This window comes from Perna viridis, chromosome 8 (genome assembly GCF_037379345.1).
Source record: "Perna viridis isolate PV_CMFRI_1.1 ecotype Kerala chromosome 8, ASM3737934v1, whole genome shotgun sequence".
Taxonomy (NCBI): Eukaryota; Metazoa; Mollusca; class Bivalvia; order Mytilida; family Mytilidae; genus Perna; species Perna viridis.
Genome location: NC_142452.1, coordinates 36612283 through 36629883, shown reverse-complemented (window position 1 = coordinate 36629883; position 17601 = coordinate 36612283). Strand labels below are relative to the sequence as shown.

At 31.3% G+C, this 17601-nt stretch overlaps 1 protein-coding gene across 3 annotated transcripts in view; it reads right to left on the bottom strand.

The window, feature by feature from the left end:
- Positions 1-9387, bottom strand: part of LOC148610367 (acyl-CoA synthetase short-chain family member 3, mitochondrial-like) — a 28258-nt gene extending 18871 nt beyond the window's left edge. For all 3 annotated transcript variants that reach the window (XM_088542892.1, XM_088542891.1, XM_088542893.1), the window contains exons 1-6: positions 9069-9387; positions 7082-7226; positions 6286-6474; positions 5114-5245; positions 2236-2379; positions 514-594 (exon numbers count right to left, since the gene is read on the bottom strand). In XM_088542892.1, coding sequence (XP_088399018.1) covers positions 514-594; positions 2236-2379; positions 5114-5245; positions 6286-6474; positions 7082-7226; positions 9069-9328 — 951 coding nt within the window. In that variant the 5' untranslated portion in view covers positions 9329-9387. The remainder of the gene's footprint in view (positions 1-513; positions 595-2235; positions 2380-5113; positions 5246-6285; positions 6475-7081; positions 7227-9068) is intronic.
- Between the last annotated feature and the right edge of the window lie 8214 nt (positions 9388-17601).

The window sequence follows — 17601 nt, the reverse complement described above, 5'->3', positions numbered from 1 at the left end:
GAGTGAAAGTTTCAAATCAAAGGTCCACTTGAGGTCAATCAAAAGTCCATTAAAAGTGACAATAAAAAGGGTTGAACATCCTGGACCTAGATAAATGAAATTTCGAAGTGTCTAGTTCATAAACTGAAGTTCCCGGACATTGGAACACTACCAATCTGAACCCCTGGAAACAGTACCAGGTCCAGCTGAGTGCATAATGGGTGTACCCTCCCCCTTTTAAAGAAAAAAAAACAAACAAACACAAAACTATCATAATCTGTTCAATATTGTATTGAATATGGCAATTAATCATATTTATTCATTAAACGCGTCATAATCTGGTATCCTTTTATACTGATTCTCGTAATAACTCCTCCCCTTAATAAAATCCTGGATCTGCCCCTTGGTAAACCCTATCTCCTGAATGGCATTGGGGTCTTTTAAATAAGATACCTGTGGATGAAGGACATCTATAGTTACCATATCCCCTGTTACTTAAGGGGGGGTAGAAACAAATATATGATAAGCCCTTACTTCTTTGGGTTTAAGACCATAGATGTTCCACATTGACCATTTCAGTACCACTGCATGCCCTCCACTTGGTCGAACAACAGCCTAAAAAGTAAACATTTAAATAAAAAAATACCAATCATATAGAAACAGTGAACCCAGACTGTTTTTGATAGATTTTTTTTTATATCAATTGTAATGTATTTTGAACCTTGGTTAAATAAACACCTGTTTGGACTAAACAAATTTTAATAAATTAATTTGAGATAAATACTGTAATCTGATTGGTTAAAATAATTGTGTTATATCTCAATGGATAAAAAAAATATATTGACACGCCCCTATTCAGTTAAATTCAGAGCTACTTTCCTCATGTTTAAAGATAAAATATGTTTTAAAATTAATTTATTAGAATTGGCTTCACGCAATAAACAATATGCACATGGAAAATTTATGTTATTTTTCAATAGACAAAATTTTTATCATAGCCAATTCTTAACTAAACTTACAACAAAGGGGTTCTATCTAGACAGGCTTCATATATAGAATATTGTAGTATATGAGATTATATAAAATACTTTTATTAAAATTTGAAACCTGTAGGAAATGCACCTAAATAAATTCTTGTCTTGCCAATTTTATGAATTTGTAGCTGCGAAACGTAGCTCTAACTATTTTTTTGTATTTTTATAAAGTTAGGTCGCAAAATCAAAAAAAAAAAGATCAAGAGCAACAATTTCGCAGTTAATGAATTTGTTAAGACAATTGCTAGATATTTAATACAAGTATCAATGGATCTAACATCTAAGAGTACACAGCAATATTAAGTGTAACAAGTTCACTCATCATGAAAGATAGTTTGTTCTGATCACTGCATGGTCCTTTTAAGAAGCATTATGTTATAATGAATGCCTTTGCATCTACCTATAACAGATGTTATGTTTACACAGGTTCAAAGTTTACAGCACATGATAAGAACGAGGCAACATGATCCAACGAATGCAGCTGTCTTTAACAAAACAACCCAGTACATTGTATTTAAATTTCCTGTAATGAAATACTTATCAGTGATATATATTTTACACTTACAGGGATCAGTTTCCCCAAATTTCAACTGGAGTTTGGTTCATAATTACTGTTAAAGCAAATATTTTCACTTGGAAATAAATTTGGTTTATTTTCATCGATGATAATGATATCAATTAATCAAAATTAAAACCCCAACGAAAATTTCACAGGTTACAAAAATTCAAGAGATTGAAATATGTATGCATGCATGTATAGCATAATAACAAGATACCCTAAAATGAGGCCTAATGACAGGGGCATTAAAAGATACTATCTTCTTCCAGGAATTTTCTCTTGTGAGTTGAGATGAGGTCACATGCACTAATCTCAACTCATTCTCTTAACCACAGTGAAGCATCTTAGAAGTGGCAGTGTCATATTAACAATAAAGTTAACAAAAAAATTGACCTCACTATATACTAAACTTAATGAAATGGTGGTGCTTTCTAGGAGAAGCTATCAAAATATGTAAGTTTTCACAGGGGAAACAGGCACTTAGAGGAATTGTTTGTCTTTTCACTCATTCCGCTATACTCCACTGGTGAAAAAAGACTTGAATTTCTCAAACTCATGAAAGATAACCCAATCTTCAATCTTCACTCTTCGCTCATGTCAGAATCTATCAAATTCAGAAAAGCACAGCTAGATATATTTAACAAAATACAAGTATATACAAACCTTTGGCAAACCTGTTGTTCCAGAGGTGTATAAAATGTATACTGGGTCAGTAGCTAAAACTGGAACACAGTCCACTGGCTTTGCCATGGACATTTCAATCTGGAAGTCTACATCACGCTTATGAACCATTGGTGCTATTTGGAACTAGAAAATCAATTACTATAGGTTAATTCATGGTATTTTCCATATAGCCTCTGGTATCAGCCTGAAACTCCTTTATCATTCCCCAGACAGTCAGGGCTTCATACTTAAGCAATATGGAAAATGTAAGGTCATAATATATTTATTTTTAAGCCGACTTGCAGCCACCTGTAACTGTGATTTACCTTTTACTGATAAGTTGATGGCATAAAAACGGTACACGTGCAGTCCCATTGCATATACGAATTGACAAACTTCTGTTGAAGTTTGATAAAATGACCGGCATGGGCTGTCAAAATTTCCGGACCCTTGGTCTAGACCAGACACTTTTTTTAAGTCCATTTATATCAATATTAAGGCATTTTAACCAGGGTAAACCAATTCTATAGTCATTGAACCGATCCGCACAAGGATTTGACATATCGATGACCGGTGACTGATCTCATCACAGTTTTGTTATGCAAAATGACGTAAGATCGGTTTTAAATAAAAGAAATGTAAAATAAAAGTATAAATTGATGTTTAAATCTATTACATTATGTAAATATGTGTACAATTGATAACGAAAACAACAAAAAGCATAAAAAAACATTGACTGCTATGTGGTCATGTGATGCAATCACCAGTTAAATTGATCGGTTAGACGGATCGATGACTGACTGGAATCTGATCGGTGATCTATGACCGATTGCAATTTTTGTTGCACGGATCAGTTCAGGTACTGTAACAAATTCTACAGTCCACAAGAAGTTCAGTTCATACAAGTTTTACTGTATCAACAAAATAAAACAGAACATTTGCTTTGATTGTTTTTTTTTTTTTTAATTTCATTTTAAAATTGTTAACCATTGCATTAACTTCCATATCTGCTACTTTAAAATCATCTACCAGATCTTTCAAATATAAAACAAGATATATATGCTATTCAATTAACCGTACTATCAACCGAACTAATAAAACAATAATCAGGCACAGAGGGAGGAAACCTAAAACAACTGAAGCATTATCAAAGCAACAAACATTTATCATTATTGTTTTAACTAAGTCCCTCTCCCGAACAAAAATTGGTCCCAATTTCTGTGGAAATCAAGTACATCCAAGATTTTATTGCTTCTAACCATTCACCAAAGAAGGTAATCAGTCAAAAAATGGAAGTACTTTCTGGCTACAGCAAGTTGTAATGGATAAATGGACAGATAGGTTCAAAATATCATACCCTGATACTCTGTTCCGTGAGAATGGTGATGATGATCCAGCTATAAATATGTGGTAAATATAGAATGAACAACGATAACTAATTGATTATGGAATTCCTCACATCAAGGGAAATAAATTTGATAGTTTTGATCACGAAGCTTGCCGAGCTATTCAAACTATAAAATTTATTTCACGAGATGTGAGAAATTCATAATCAACAAGCTTTGAGTGTAGATTCTGTTTTTCTAATGCCCTAAAAACGTCAAAAATACCCCAAAATTAAAAGCGCATTAAATGTTATGATTCCAATTTGTAGGAAACACGTTGACGTCACACAAACGCAAACATTATACAAAAGAAACCAGACGATTTGAAAGGTTTTTTCACTTCAAAACTTCCTGAATCCCTTCATAATTCTTATTTAAGGTAAGAAAACACCAGAATTATCTCATTTAACTGAAATATAAATACAATGGCAATCGAGGCAATTCAAGATGAAGTACAAGACAAACAATATCTAAGCTAATCGAACTCTGAGAAAAAAAAACATTTTATTCCACACTCGTCAAGCGGTATGAAAATTGAAGCAAAATAAGTGAATAACAATTAAAAGCATGCATGTAGGAACTGACAATATATACCTCTTTCGTGGATGGTCTACATGTATTGAAGTGGGATAAAGGTACTGTGAAAGTACTTTAATTCATGGATACCAAATTTCATGGATTAGGGCAGAAACGGATTTGTGGATTCTTAAATTTGTGGTTGGAAGGTTTTCAATACACACACAAAGGATATCTCCTTTTTGTTAGGAACAAATTTCGTGGTTTGGCCTACCAACGTAATCCACGAATATTGGTACCCCACGAACAATAGTACTTTCACAGTATATCTTTTTTTTAATATCACTATATAATTTTATATAATATTTAGTGTCATTAAAACAATGAACATTAAAATGCTTGATCTATAATTAATCATTATAATCAGTAATAATAATGAAAATAATTTTAGTTTTTTTTACTGAAAACAACAAAATCTTTTTTTCCCCCACAACAAGATGGTCCTGTGCTGCTAAATTCTAACACTTTGAGCACCATTTTATGAAAGGTAATTTACTGTAAATTCAAGAATTGCATAATGTCAAAAAGCTTGTATTATATTGAGAATTTTAGTTTAATGGCATTTTCTTATTTTTTTTTCTTGATGAACAAGCCAAGACACAAATATTAAGATGAAATTTGGTAAGTGAATGCAAATGGTGAGAAAAAAAAATTAAAAAAAGGCCAATTGCTGTTGAATTTTATGGAAGAAGTATTACAAAACAGGTAGTTGAAATTGGAGAGCACAAAAAATGACTTACAACATATGCTCTATTTATATAAAGCCACACACAAAATCCGAAACCCATCCATCCACTGAGAGCTGAAACTTGAATGGACAGAACGACTGAAGGACAGATAAGGTGTTTCAAATACACCACCAACACATTAAGGACGGGAATAATATACTTGGAAAAAAAAGAAATGCCATAACATACCCCAGGTCTGTTGTAGATGATACATTTATTAGGTTTGAAGTTAATCAGATCCAAAGCTCCATCTAACATAGGTTTATATGGCACAGATTTGTTCGGTTCAACACCACAGTTAGCACTCACTATAACCTTTGGCTTAAAGACAAAAACATCTGATTTAATAAAGTCAATATCAGGAACTTGTTAGTGTGGTTTGTTCCTTTTATGTTCACATAATACCAAAAATAAAAAAAAAAATATCCTAGATTCTCTTCCCCTCCTGAGCCTTTTTTTCACCATCCCCAGAAAATTTTTATTTTGATCTTTTTCCCAATTTAGGTCAATTTCTTTCAAATTGACATCATTTTTCACGAGAACTAAACAAAAAAAAAATTAAATAGTAATAATAAAATTTGCCTGTCCCTCATTTTGAAAAATGTTGGATGATACACTAGGAATTTTTTATGATGGCCTTAAGCCTATTAAACTGAATTTCTTGGCTTTCAGGTTATTTTTTTTATGAAAACTGTGCAATGCAGGAGGCCTTTATTATCACCATTTTATTGCCCATAATTAGTGATAAGGGTACCTTTTACATTGCTCACTGACTGAAAAACTGTGATGGATGTGCTTTTTTATTTTCATTATTTTGATATGGCGACAAAACCAAATAAAAGATGATGTAGGGACTGAGAACCATATCAATAATTTGTGGGATCTTATTTCATATTGACTTATTTATATTGGTTTTCTTCAAAAATGTAAATTTTTCATAGTAAGTGATAGTAGCACATTTAGATGTGTGAGTTGTATTTAATGTTAATCAATGCCTTCCGGCTGTTTTTAGGTTGTAACGTCACAATGAATCACAATGGCAAATTTCTAATATGACCTAGATTATGCCATTTCTATGATACGAATCATATCACATGCAAAGAATTTGAGTAACATTATCATACTTTAAATTCTGATAATTCCTGGACCTGGCACTATGAAACCTGAAACAATTTTTTAGGCCTACTAACATTCCAATTGTGACATCATAATAAAATTTTTTGGCTTTGATTAGAGCTACCTGGGAATTTAGACAATATTCTCTGATCTTTTTGAAGTATTTTGGCTCTCAGGTCTGTATTTTATTTGACAATCCCAGAAAGTTAAGAGGCTTCTAATCAAAATCTTGTGTAATTACTTACCTTGGCATGGTCTATCCTGGTACTGAGCTCTTTAGCAGCAAATCCACCAAAAACTAGTGAGTGTATAGCACCAAGTCGAGCTGAGGCAAGCATGGCAATCATGGCTTGAGGGATCATGGGCATGTAAATCAAAACTCTATCACCCTTCTCTACACCATTCCTCCTTAACACATCAGCAAATTTACTGACCTTAAGAAAGTATCAGTATGTGTAAGGTCAATATTAATCAAAAAATGGGATTAAAAAAATAACAATATGTACCATACATTCACCTTTTTAGCTTGTAGCAGGGTTTAACACTAAACACTTGTCTAGTAGACCTGTACCTACCTAATTTGAGAGTGGGCTACCTTGAAATTTTAATTGTTAGTCTTCTTGAGTTCATTCTTAAATTTGTATTACTGGTAAGGACAGGACCACAAAATTATTTTGAAGCCTACCTAATTAATGTATCAAATAGTCCTGTGGGCTACCTAGTAAGAAAAGTTAGAGCCAAAACTTGCTAGTAGCTCTAATTTTAACTGAAATTTTTCCAAAAGCAAAACATATGAATAGGTTGGGGTGACAGAATCAATCCCAGCGGCACCCCATATCAGAGATGTAATTGGAGATTATTTTTACTAGTCTTCAACTCGAGAAGAGAGCAATTTTGTAAACACACAAGTGTAATTGATATGCTTAACTACGGTTCAAAAATAAAAAAAAAAACAGTTAATGAAATACTTATAACAATAGAGGCATCTAGTTCCATATTTTTTATTTTCTTTTTAACATTAGTTAAGACAAAGACCCTCACCTCATCCAGTAGTTCTCTGTAAGTAATATGCTGTACTTGTTTAGTGATAGGACTATCATATATGATTGCCACATGGTCCCCATGGCCGGCCTCAACATGGCGGTCAACTGCATTGTAACATGTGTTTAATTCCCCTCCAACAAACCTAAAAATTAGGAGTCATTGCAAGCATCCTGAAACAGTGTGAGGTCTTAGGTTGTTACATGTACATGTATCTTAATTTCGTTATGGTCACCAATATACCAACAAGAAAAAAGTCACGCCCCAAAAGAAACAAAAATACCTTTCCAAGGCAATTCACATTCATGGTAGCAATTCATTTTACAAAAAAAAGTAACCAAAATAGACTGTCCTTTCTGAGGCAATTCACATTTATGGTAGCAATTCATTTTACCAAAAAAATATATAGTTAAAGGTTTTATTTCAGTAAAAATAACCTCATCTTTTCTGACTAGTCTGGAGTTTTTCCAATTTTTTGTTCTCCTTCCCAAAGTTCGGGAAAAGTTGGATGTATGCATGAACAATCGATTCTATCACTTTATCTGTTTTTTGCTGCTCACAAGTGCTACAATGTAGTTGGGCATACATTTTGATATTTTACTTATTATGTCTATGTCTTTTATGTGTGTGCACAAAACTGTGTATTGTATTGTCCATGTATGCTTTTCAAAATGTGCTAGTTACTGTGCTTTTTTTTTTAATGCAAATCTATGTTTCATGTTTTGTGTAGCTCATGTTTGTAATTTACTGTTCTTGTGCAATTAAGGGAAGTATGCTTGTTTATATGTGCAATCTCTATGCTTTACATGTCTTGTGTATGTGATATATATGTACATTCAGTTAAAAGCTCACTAGAGCCTATGTTGTCTGTTATTACATGTATATGTACTGAATCCAAATAAAGTTTCCGTATTCATAATAATCTTTCTTTGCTGTTTTACTGACTGTTCAAGAGACCTACCTGCCTTGGAAAAAAAATAAAGCTTCAATTGAAATATCCTAATCAAAGCATAGGTTTTCTAAGGTAGGAACAACAATCATTATTTTCTGAAATTTATGCTGTGATGCAGACAAATTTTTTTTCATATTTAAAGTTATGAGCAGAACATTCCAGTCATCTGTAGAAAACAGCTGTACATATTGATATTGCTTAAGGTACTTGAGTACAGTCCCTGAACTGATCTGTGCAAGGATTTGACAGATCGATTACTGATGACCGGAGACCGATCTGATCACAGTTTTGTTATGAAAAATGATGAATGATCTGTTAAAAATAAAATAAATGTAAAATAAAAGTATAAATTAATGTTTAAATCTACTGCATTATGTTTAAATGAGTAAAATTGACAATGGAAAATGTAAAATAAATTGACAACTCTGTGGTCACGTGATGCGTTCACTAGTTTAATGGGATCAGTTTGACTGATTGATGACTGATCGGTGATCAATGACCGATTGCAATTTTCTTAGCATAGACCAGTTCAGGTACTGTACAGGTAAAATTAAATTTCAAGTACCGTGAAGCTCACAGAGCTCACTTAAATAAGGCAATGTCTACTCCATATATATTAACCAAATCCTTGAAAGCAGGAAAAATTATTGAAGAGTGACAAATGATAAACAGTCAAGTTGTTAACCAAAAATCAACAAAGAAGTAACTGTCATCCTCCGTAAAAATAAACAAAGTTTGTATAGACTACATGCAACAGTCTTTATATTTTTATTAATTAAAATGACTTGAATGAGAGAATAATGTTTAACCATTCACACATGTTTTTTTAAATAAAATAAAAAATTATAATAAGTAAAAAAAAAAAAAAAAAAAAAAAAAAAAACAACAACAACAAATTAACAACAGTTAAGACTGGTTAATACTGGTTGATTTAAAGTTCGCAGTAAAATTATGTTTATCTTCAGTGGCTATAAATAGGACTTTTATCTTTAAATAACATGGGTAAACTGTACAAATGCAAAAGTAAATATATACCATCTGCTAAACGGAGGGTTAGAGTTGTCCAGCACTTTGTCCCACTTTTTATGCCATACTATCTGTTCAGCTTGTTCTGCCCAAAACTCCTCGGGTGAATGGATTGACCTAGAAAAATTATCATCGTATGTCGAACTCGAGAAGAACCGGTGATGCAAACTGCACGTGCATGAAGTTCTATGTACCCTATAACCAAATCTAAAATGTTTTAAGCGTGTCACTTTACATGTGGAAAGAAATATCTTTTTAGAAATGTTCATGTTTCGCTGTGATTGTTGCAGCCGACTTGTCAATGACCTGATGACCCGGAAGTCTTTTTCTATATACAAACCCAAATCGGAGTACTCTTGATATCCATTTCCGAAAATATATATATAAATACACAACAACACAAATTAAATATTCTGATTTATGTACCATGTACACATACCAGATTTAATTACATTTCAATCATTCAATCATTGGCCTGTATTTAATTAGAGTAGGATTCAGCATTCATTTAAACAGAAGGAGGCCTAGGTTTTTTTTCAGATTCAGGCACAGGGGCTTGGTGAGTATTTTTAGTAACATATATGCCCGCTAGGTAATGGGAACGTTCCCATTGCCTAGCGGGCATATATGTTACTAAAAATACTCATCAAGCCCCTGTGAATCAGGCAGTGGGTACAACATGACACGAAAAAAACTCACTATTTTGGAAGTTTAATTTGACTATTTGCACCATCAAAATCAAGAAAAAAGACAAATTATTCCCAACCACTTTGGTAAATTTAGTTATGATTTTATTGAATTGCACTGAAAATGAACATTTCAAGGATAGACAACTCTGTAAAAAGTCTCATCTTTGTATTCAGACATGAGGGAACAATTTAATCCACTGGTCTTAGCGTTGTCGAAAATTTCGAATGAAATTAAGATTAAAGCTAGAATATTTTGAATATATACGTATGCATGAACGAAAATTTCATTTCATTTTTTTGAGACTCTAGCTTTGCCGTTCACTGAAAACCCTGGGTCGCCTTGGGGTGTCTATTTGGTCCTTGCTGTTAAACACATTAATTTGGCAAATTTTGAATGATAAATCTATTAATATTTGACAATTACAGACCAACTACATGGGTGCTTAAATTCGGAAATTCTAAAGCGCGGGAGATCTCGCTTTCAAAATTTTCTTAAAGAGGGAGATTTGTTGACGTTGTTTTTTTTCTCCTCCATAATGTTTTATGTTAAGAAGCAGACCTTTTTGAATTCCAATATCACTGCAACAAGACTTAAAACGAACATTCAAAACAGACAGGATGAATTTCCGAATGCAACGTACTAAAATTCCCGTTTAGACGCGGACAAGTTAATGGAAGATTGTTTCATTTTTCAATGAAATATCGAGAGGCTGCCGCCGAATTCGGGGACTTAATCTCAAGAGCCCAACAAATGACGGAAACTGAGGATGTAACCTGGTACCGTTAATTCAATTTGTGGTGAATGAAATGATCCTCACCAGAGAGTGCGAAGAAAGGCATACACGTCTTTAATTTAAAGACTTAAAATTAGACAGGTTTTACTTGTACTTATTAAGTTGTAGAGAACAAGTGTTAGCCGACATGTGGTAGTCCATACTTAACTGTACTCATGTAAATAAGGTGATGGCCCTATTCTTTGATCGTGACAAATTCATGTTTATGTAGCATCGTGAAAATATAAAAAAACAAAAAACAAAACAAAACAAAAAAGAACAAAAACAAGAACAAAAACGAAACGAAACAAAACAAAACAAAAAAACAACTATCTAGCTATAGGGTTCTATAGATTTATTGGTGAGATTAAACACCCATGTAACTGATTACAAGAGCTTAGCTTAATTGATTTCCTCTGAGTTAGTCTATGCTGAATACACTGTTTATACTTTATATCTTTTGATATAAATTTTCAAAACCAGAATGAGTAGAAATTGGATAATATAGATATGAAACTATATTGAAATTCAATATGTCTCATTAAATAAATATCGAAAAGTGTAAGTCACAAAGGAATCCACAGATATCCATTCAGAATAGAGAGAATAGAGGTCCCAGGATATACTTACAGTCCTGAAAGTCATAGTCAAAATCTGTAATACATTTATAAACAAATATACATATTTATAATATTTATTTATATTAATATATCAAATCAAATCAATAAATACTAAATTAACATTATAAAAATAACCGATCTCCTGAATCAAATTATTTTTTTTAACAAAAACTGTAACCGAACCAAACTGAATCTTATGTACTTGCATACATTGTACATATAAAACATGTTTGGTATATTTTATTGATAGCACATGTTGCACGCTTCCTTGATTGCTGAATAAGTCTCCATGACCGCTGAAAAAATACACATTGAAACAAAATCAAAACAAATGAGAATTTTTTCCATCAAGACATCGTCTGAATATAGCTGAAATATTGCTGCTCGGACGTTTAACCCCAACAAACAAACAAATCCATCAAGACATGTTTCACATAACGTGCTAAAATATCCTACACCTGTTTATGGGCGTATAGAAACTATATGCAGTTTTTGTTCTCAGCGAAAATTATGAAATGTTAAATTCATTGAAAGTATTGTTTTTTTTGTTTTGTTTTTGTTTTTTGTTTTTGTTTTTTGTTTTTGTTTTTTTATGATGATGTTCAAGCATTGACAGTAACACAAGTACTATACATGCATACTTCTTATATTAAAAATCGAATCAGCTACAGGAAAATGTGTCATTTTGTGTTTAAAAGACAACTAAATACGCCAAAGTTTAAAATTGGTTTTTGAGATTCAGCCTATAACAAATATAAAAACACTGTTCCTAACTATGAAACATTGCACTCAAAGCAACACATTAAGTTAATGATAAATGTTTTTTGAATTTGTGAACCCTTTTATCTATAACATATGACGTCCACACATCTATTTCATCACAAATTAGGTGTTACAGTGTTATGTAATATTAATGTAATACATTTGTGTACGTGTAAAAAATGACATCATAGGTAATCATATATCCAATAAATTTAAAATGAAATCATTATGGAATGACGCGTTGTTTGTTTATAAACAAGCCACAAACAACAGACCCTCTGCTTCTCTGACAACTGTTATTTACGATAACAATCTTATGTGAACAATGAACAACACCCATCACGTGACCGATGAAATACCTTGTCGATAATGATTGATTTATGTACAATAATTATAAAAGATCAATGTTACAAATAGTACAATCATGACTCAAATTTGGCTCCCATTTCGAAGTACGAATTCATCAATTTTTAACTGGTCAAAGTTAATGAAGTTAATTAAAAATAATAATAAACCACACACACACACACACACACACACACACACACACACTAAAATTCGAATCTATGTGTCAACTAAGTGATTGAAATATAGAAAATAGACGTAAAGATAAATAAATGATTAATATATACAATTGATTAAAACAAAATTTAAATAGTAAAAAAAAATAGATAAATTTACACGAAGGTAATTAATTGGTTAAAGTAAGTATTGCCAAATCAGCAAAATACTCATCGAACTTAAAACAAGAGAGATGATACTAAGAAAAACAGTGAATGAACACAATCAGTTAAGAAATGTAGACAAACAGACCAAAATATGACATAGAAACAAACAAACAAACAAACACACAAATAGATAAAAATAAATGGATATATAAAATTTTAATTAAAAACAAATATTGCTACTCTTAATCATTGAACAAAACTGAATTGATCAAAGAGTAATCAAGGGAACCAAGGTTATAGCGGTAATCAAAAGAAACTAATCCAGGGACAAAGATCAGACATGGAAAAAAGACATACACAACAAAGAACATAAAGTAACTAAAATCATACTTACAATGAAACAAAAAGCAAATGAGCAACACGGACTCCACTAAAAACTGGGAGCATGGACCAGGTGCACCGGTAGGGTAAGCGTCCCAAAGGGAGGTTACTTGCAACTTTCAACAATGCGATTTAGTTATGCAGGGCTGCTCTTTTTGACCCACTTTTTATTAGTAAGTGAAATAAACAAAAACAAACATATATATAGAAAAAGAAAAACAAAAAACAAAACAAATAAACAAACAGACAAAACACAAACAAACAAAATTAATGGGAGAACTAAGAATATAGTAGCAAAATCCACATTTTATAATTTGCTTCATCTCTCCGGAACAATATGATTTTTTATTTGTTAAAAATGTAGCACACAAAACATGTCTTAACACTGTATTTATTATTTTAGAACATTTATCTACACTGTCAAAATAACGTTAAAATTAACTTAATATAAAATGCAAGCTTAAGTTTTTTTTCTTTCCTTTTACGTTTTATGATTTGCATTGAAAAAAAAAAACAGTATCTTGTCATAAGTTGTCCTTAATAAATGACAATTGCAGTACTTTTACATTCCTGTCATTTATAAGTAAGTTTGCTCCAGTGCAACTCGACATTTGTTACTTCATCAGTTACCATAAATTTGTGTATTAAACTAATTTCTGGCACAATTATGATTTTAGGTAATTGAGCTGGAATGTGCACAGTGAAACACGTAACGATTGAAGTTTGACACTTTGCCTATTAAAACCGTAAGTTGTTACAGCATGAACATGTTTAATGGTACCTAACTCGTCATAAAATGACAATATAATCAAACAAATGACAATGACAAGCTTGTATATTTCTTGTCACTACTCGCACTTGTCACATGGTAGTGTCCTTCAGTGTGGTCAACAGGAAACATTCAAGCATGGAAATTCTTGATATTCTTTTTTAAATAGAAAGAAACAAACCTTTGTGATCAGACGTTAAGATTTTCAATTAAGTAGTGCGATTATAGTAAATATGGAATTTCCCAGTGTTTTAAACATATTAGTAGTTTCGCTGTTGTTTGGTAAGTAAATACTTTTTGTGCAATATTAAACATGAATACATGATGTTAATGAATGTTTTCAAAAATACTTTGATTTACTACTTTGATATGGCCACAATTCTTTCAAAAAACAAAATTATCAGATATACAGGTCACTGTCACATGTATATGTTCATGAAAAAAAAAAACCAAAGTTTTCAAGTAGATATTTTAGTTCTCGAATCATTGTTGGGTAATGTATTTATTGTTATCGCATACCAGTAATAAATTCAATTGGTTAAACATTTATCAGTTGATGTTCAGAAATCCAAAGTATTGGAAGTGAACGGTCCATTATCTGGTATAGACGATCAGTACCAAAAATTCGGACCGCTACTTATTGCCCTTATAAAGAACGCAGCGGTGACTTTGACATATTAATGCATGGTTCTTCAATGCAGTAATCAGGAAGTTGGTGGTGAGGGTTATATCACAAATAGGGACTGCAAATGAGATTTGGTCAGGAAAAAGAAACCGATATTGCACCTCACCTACGGATCGGGCAATAACAGTTTCTTTTTTTTTTTTTGGTTCATATCCCTACCATTATGCAGTCGCAACATACTATATATTATTGACACAACAATCATTGACTATTCTGTAATTATTCTATTGCCATATAATGCAAGGAAATGAATTGAAAAAAGCTGAAAAATTATTTTTCTTAATTCAATACAGCCACTGCATTGAAATATATTTTGTTGCAATATTGAATGAGAATCACAAAGTGTTGAATAAAATACGCAAACAACCATTTGTTTTTCAAATGGCTAAAACCAATTCCTAAATGTAGTCTTTAATTTTTTAGGGAGAATAATTGGAGACAGTAGAATGTTATGTATTTGACTTACACTTTATATCGCCATAAAAATGTAAAAAATAATGAAACATGCCGTCTCTCGTTTACCACAATTACCATAAATAAGTATGATTAATAATTTTGGTATTATTGATGATTTTTTTTGTATTAATTTAGTTTTCCTAGTCATTGATCTATTTGTCGCTTCAACAAACATATCAATCACTACATTTGAACTATTTTTATAGCACTCGCTGTTAAACATTAATTTTTTTTAGTTGGACGTTTCATACAAACAGTTATGACAGAAAAATGGTATTATTCAATATGCCTTAGTGACAAATTGTTCGGATAGCAAGGACAGAATAATCAAACAACAATGATTCAGTAGCAGTCTTTGTAAGAATCATGCAAATTCTGCAAAATATGATACACCTCAAAAATGGCTACATATCTTTATTTTTGTTATTAAGTTGCTTTATAGATTTACATGTATATGATGAAATGTGTAATTATTCATTTCAATCTGTCTGCTCTTAGGAGGTAATCCACATTGAAAATACAACAGTTTCTGTTTTATTTTATTTTGTATTTTACTGTTATTTACAGTTATCTCTTTAGTTATAAATTTTACAGTACATTCCATGTAATTTTTATCTTTTAAGAGCAAGGGTTATATGAAAAACTGTATGTCAATTTCTGTTTACTATAACAATTTAAACAGAATATCAAAAATAAAAATATTTTGGCTTTCCAACCATGAATCACGTTTTGCATGACTCTTATGTGGAGTCCTGCTTAAGAAATAACGGGTTCAACCAAAATCCTATCATAAAATTAATTAACTATTCGGTCACATTTTCAGTTTTAAGAGAAATGAAAATGCAATTGTATTTTTTATAGAATAATCTTCGGTTAACAAGGTATTATTTACAGAATAGAATAATATATTTTTATAGAAGCTTTAAGCTATTCTTGCAGTCTAATTTTTTTAGGTTGTTTAATGTAGATTTTGTTTTAAATTTTGTAAAAAGGCTACATGCGAATACGACAACTAGGTGAAATAGCTTTTAATACAATTAATGTGAAATTAAATGAATTAAAAAAAAATGTTTTATCAATCTTATTTCCATACACCAGTTTGAAACACATTATACACAGTCTTGATGATAATTATTTTTTTTTCATGAAATTAATTTAACTTTTTTCCTTCTACCATTTTCAGTACCCCTAATTTATTTTTTTTCATATGTATCCAACAAGAGAAGCGTTTTGATCATTCATTTGTTAGGTCCTTCATATATTGTATTACATGTAGCCAGCTGGGGATCTTCTCACACTTGTCATTCAATTACAATTCAATACACAACAGAATGTAATAAAAATGCAATAAAAGCTAAGAGTAATGGGGCACCAGGCGAAGAGGAGAACACTAGTACATTTCAAATATGTCATTTACATCCACTTGAACGGATCATTTTATCGCCCTTGCGAGGTCATTTGGGATTTTTTTGTTAATTACATGAATGAAATATGTATATTGATAGTATTAACTTTCAGCATAACAATGCATAACATCACGTTAATTAAGGATTGACTGTTATATATTATTTTTTGATTTATGAAGAAATAACCTCTTTCACATGGTGCACACTAAATAGCTACCCTAGCTGGTTATTTTAATGTGTGCACCACGGGCATTAAGACTTTTTTTTAAACAAACCGAAAAATACGCGTGTTAAATCTGAAATTAAATTATTAAGTTGATCGTTGGTTTTCTTTGATCAAACAAGATAATTTTGTATGACCCGTTTTGAAGATAAGAAATATTCCTTAAACGTTTATTAACATTTAATTACATGCAACCGATTACTAGAACGGTAACAGTTTTAATACAGAAAAAAATATATAAATTCATCGACCTTGAGTGAGAAAGAGCGTTCATTGTATCCTAAATTTACGCTATGGCACAAATGAAAGTTTATTTCAGTATGTTAAAATGGTTTTGTATGGTCTTTCAGGAACAGGACATGCTTACCCTCCCGAAACTCTTGATGTCACTCCCGTTCATATTGTTAGTGCTTTAGTTTTTTTTGTGTAACGTTTTGTTTTCTTTATCTACTTGTTTTTTTTATATGTAATCTTTTTTTATTTGGTTGGCTACATTGTTTTTGTAGATCGTGTCCGTTTCATGTTTTCACGTTTAGACCATGGTTTTGGATTTTGACGTATTTGAAGCTTCGGTACTTCTTTCCGTACTGTGTTAAACGGATGAAACTGTCATTAATGATCAAACTTAAACATTACATTTATATGACATTTTCGTTTTTACACGATATCGTCCACTTTTAGTTTGTAATTCGTTGGTGTAAAGTTCATACTCAATATAAAAGTTTTTGCAGCATAAGAATTATGGAATTATATCTGACATATATAAAGCAATAAGGCACTACAGCAAACTTATCCGAATCTATTCTACCTGCTTAATTTCCAAAATATATGGGATGTATAAAAAAGATTATCTGACATTGATTAATTTTGTTTCTGGGAATTTGTAAATTGATTTTAAACATATTTTTATTTTAAAACATGCAAAAAGTAGCTCTGAATTTAACTGAATAGGGGTATGTCAAATATTTTGTTTATCCATTGAGATATAACAAAATTATTTTAACCAATCAGATTACAGTACTTATCTCAAATTAATTTATTAAAATATAATAATAATAATAATAATAATAATAATAGTAAAAAAAAAAAATAAAATAAAAAAAAAAAAAA